General features: G+C 40.8%; 1 protein-coding gene across 1 annotated transcript; it reads left to right on the forward strand.

Moving 5' to 3' along the window:
- Window positions 1-368: 368 nt before the first annotated feature.
- On the forward strand, window positions 369-707 carry LOC115897013 (NADH dehydrogenase [ubiquinone] 1 alpha subcomplex subunit 6-like; the record flags this gene model as incomplete). The annotated part of the gene is made up of 1 exon (XM_030929577.1): window positions 369-707. A coding segment is annotated over one exon (270 nt), but the record flags the coding sequence as incomplete, so codon positions are not given.
- Window positions 708-912: the final 205 nt, after the last annotated feature.

Genomic DNA, 912 nt, shown 5'->3' on the forward strand with positions numbered 1-912 from the left:
ACTCCTGGGTATGTAGCCAGAGGAAAAGAAGTCATTATATGAAAAAGATACTTGCACACACATGTCTATAGCAGCACTATTCGCAATTGCAAAAATATGGAACCAGCCTAACCGCCCATCAATCAATGAGGGAGATAAAGAAAAAGTGAGATATATATATATATATATACACACACACACACACACACACACACCATGGAATACTACTGAGCCATAAAAAGGAATGAAATAATGGCATTCACAGAAACCTGGATGGAGTTGGAGACCATTATTCTAAGTGAAGTAACTCAGGAATAGAAAACCAAACATCATATGCTCTCACTTATAAGTGGGAGCTAAGCTATGAGGATGCAAAGGTATAAGAATGATATCGGGAGGTGCCGAACACTGTACACCAATTCCAGCTGGACATCACTGTGAAAATGGGACGGGATAAAGTCCGAGAAATGTTTATGAAGAATGCCCACGTCACAGACCCCAGGGTGGTTGATCTTCTGGTCATTAAGGGAAAGATGGAACTGGAAGAAACAATTAAAGTATGGAAGCAGCGGACACATGTTATGCGGTTCTTCCATGAAACAGAAGCGCCAAGGCCAAAGGATTTCCTATCCAAGTTCTATGTTGGCCATGACCCATGAAATCACTCAGTGGAAAGGTGCATGTTGATATTATTTTAGAGCACAAATAAACTCACTATACGATGGTCACTTTGTGATAGAATTCCATTGATGAACCAATGTTCTGAAGCCTGTTTTTGCCTGAGCAAGTGGGGCTTTGGTATACACACCACCTGTTCTTTCCCTTTTCTTGAAATGTGGTGTTTGCTGTAAATTGGACTGAATTATTTTTCTCAGAACCTTGCATGTCAGTAAACAGGAAGGAAGGAGGCCATCTGTTCAAAAACTGTGACAC

This window comes from Rhinopithecus roxellana, chromosome 4 (assembly GCF_007565055.1).
Source record: "Rhinopithecus roxellana isolate Shanxi Qingling chromosome 4, ASM756505v1, whole genome shotgun sequence".
In the NCBI taxonomy this organism is placed as follows: Eukaryota; Metazoa; Chordata; class Mammalia; order Primates; family Cercopithecidae; genus Rhinopithecus; species Rhinopithecus roxellana.